The sequence below is a fragment of the Fusarium oxysporum genome, chromosome 4 (genome assembly GCF_000149955.1).
Source record: "Fusarium oxysporum f. sp. lycopersici 4287 chromosome 4, whole genome shotgun sequence".
Taxonomy (NCBI): Eukaryota; Fungi; Ascomycota; class Sordariomycetes; order Hypocreales; family Nectriaceae; genus Fusarium; species Fusarium oxysporum.
The window spans coordinates 1,807,839-1,810,407 of record NC_030989.1 but is presented as its reverse complement, the minus strand read 5'-3'; the positions used below and the strand labels follow the sequence as shown (position 1 = coordinate 1,810,407).

General features: G+C 49.2%; 2 protein-coding genes across 2 annotated transcripts; one reads left to right on the top strand and one right to left on the bottom strand.

Annotated features, from left to right (window-relative positions):
- Nucleotides 1–168: 168 nt before the first annotated feature.
- FOXG_19557 (uncharacterized protein) lies at nt 169–1,019 on the top strand (the record flags this gene model as incomplete). The annotated part of the gene is made up of 2 exons (XM_018399794.1): nt 169–507; nt 753–1,019. 2 exons carry the CDS (start codon nt 169–171, stop codon nt 1,017–1,019), a joined length of 606 nt encoding a protein of 201 aa, XP_018243909.1.
- A 905-nt stretch (nt 1,020–1,924) lies between these two features.
- FOXG_08006 (glyceraldehyde 3-phosphate dehydrogenase) lies at nt 1,925–2,554 on the bottom strand (the record flags this gene model as incomplete). The annotated part of the gene is made up of 1 exon (XM_018386723.1): nt 1,925–2,554. The coding sequence occupies one exon, from the start codon at nt 2,552–2,554 to the stop codon at nt 1,925–1,927; it is 630 nt and encodes a 209-aa protein (XP_018243908.1).
- Nucleotides 2,555–2,569: the final 15 nt, after the last annotated feature.

The following is a 2,569-nucleotide window of genomic DNA, read 5'->3' as shown; positions in this document are numbered from 1 at the left end:
GGGGCCGATTTCGAGTCCGCAAACTAATATTACGCCCTCGCCGTAGAGAGCTACTTGTTGCTTTCATGGCAAGCTTCTACCTTCTCAACGTCGGTCGAACCTTGCAAAATAACCATCTGATCCCGGGCTCTTGGGCCAGTCTAATCAAGATGGTGGATTACCTAATAAATGAGACGCGCCGTGACTCGCGGCGAAGCCAACCCATCTATGCTCTTATCTTTGATTCTACAAGCCATCACTGTGGATGAATTTCTCAACGCATCTGCCAACTACGAGAATATCTCTAAGGAGGAGCTCTTTGCACACCAGTCGACTCGTTATCGGAATTGGCCCGCGGTTCACAGCATTTACGACGGCATTGGCAGCTCTCGTCTTCGAGCTGACATTACGCCCTGGTCGACCGTCGAGGAAGTTTGCCAAGCGTCGATGCGTGTTGTTCGGCACTGGTGCCAGGAGGAGAATGTCCAGTGGTCACCGGAGTTCGATCCCAATGAAGCCAGCATTAGAGTTGCCCGAGGGGGGCTCTTGCCTTAAGCATCTGCAAAGTTTATAGGAAGGTCTAACTTCCATAATACCCACCAACTTAGCTTAAGCAAGCTTTAGAGGAAGGTTTAACTCAATACTTGGCCCTTATATAACCCAGGCCGGACATCTTCTGTCCCATGTTTCATTTCTTCCCAATACACAAATCCATCAACCCACTACAAACACAAGTTGTCCATCAAGATATCATCTCTCATCCTGTCTCCCAGATCACAATCAACACAGCCATGTCTACAAACTCGGGCCCCATTGGCCCTGGCATTACCCTTCACCTTTCCGCAGCCGATCTTGAACAGCTGTTTGATAGGAAGCTTAATGAGGCGCTACAGCCTATCTACAGCAAGCTTGATGCTATCGAAGAGAAGCTTGATGCTATCGAAGAGAAGCTTGAAAAGCTCACAGCCCGTGTTGGGGTAGTTGAAGGCCTGACGGCAAAGATCCCGAACATGGAAGACGACCTCCGATCTCAGGACTAGAGACTCAAGAAGATCGAGGCTCAGCTTCTCAAGGCATGGTTAGTTTATCCTCTAGAATGAATAATATATGCTAATACCAAGACAGATCCGACCCTTCTCAATTATGGTGTCCGGTCGCGACATGATTTTCTCTTTTCCTTTTTCTATTATTGTACTCTATGGCCGAAAAGGGGTTGCTTTCCGAGAAATACAACGGATAATGAGACGAGGGAGTCAAAGGAGCATCTGGCGTAAAGAAAAAGGGAACAGCAAGGGTGTGTTTTCAGGGAAATACCATTCCATAAGGTGTGCATACACATACATTCATACATAAATGCGTGCATGCACCAGCATGGAACGAAAATAAAGGACTTTATTAAATAGCTTGATGCACAGAGCTGACACTATCGAGATCGATGCTAGAAAAAACCACGTAAGCTGATATCATGAACTACCCAGATGCTGGCATACGAGTTGCATGCCGTGGACGTGTGATAGTCGTGTGAGATGCTCGACTTGAGATGATGGGATTAACTATGTTGCAATTACAGGAAAATCTGGCTGAACTGACATTGTTGATGAGTTAGCAATCTTAAGATAAATACCGCGTAGAGACTTATATAGCTTGATTCGCCAAGCTGGCCATGGGCAAAAATTACATCACAGTTAGACATGAACCGTTTTCAAGAGGGATGGATCTATATTTTTTTTCTGTCCACGGCTATACTAAGATCAATTGTCTAGTAGGGAACTGGAGCCGATGAGAACAAAGTCGTTGTCATCCCCTCCGACAATCTCCCTTAATTTTGGTATTTTTACTTCCTTTCATTTCTTTGCTTCATTAAAACACGCGGCAGATTGGCATCAGCATCATGTCGCGTCTGATTAGGTTTGGTTTTGCTTCCAGCCTCTTGAGCGCTCTACGCTTACTTGGAGGCATCGACCTTGGCAACGTGGGCCAGGAGGTCGAGGACACGGCGGGAGTAACCCCACTCGTTGTCGTACCAGGAGACCAGCTTGACGAAGTTGTCGTTGAGAGAGATACCGGCCTTGGCATCGAAGATGGAGGAGTTGGTGTTGCCGTTGAGATCGGAGGAGACAACATCGTCCTCAGTGTAGGCCAGAACGCCCTTGAGGTCACCCTCAGCGGCCTCCTTGATGACCTTCTTGATCTGGTCGTAAGAAGCACCCTTCTCGAGGCGGACAGTAAGATCGACGACGGAAACGTTGGCGGTAGGGACACGCATGGACATGCCAGTGAGCTTGCCGTTGAGCTCAGGAATGACCTTGCCGACAGCCTTGGCGGCACCAGTGCTGGAGGGGATGATGTTCTGGGCAGCGCCACGGCCACCTCGCCAGTCCTTGGCGGAGGGACCATCGACGGTCTTCTGGGTAGCAGTGTAGGAGTGGACGGTGGTCATGAGGCCCTCAACGATACCAAACTTGTCGTTGATGACCTTGGCGAGGGGGGCCAGGCAGTTGGTGGTGCAAGAGGCGTTGGAGATGATGTCGGCAGAGCCGTCGTACTTGTTCTCGTTGACACCGACGACGTACATGGGAGCATCGGCGAA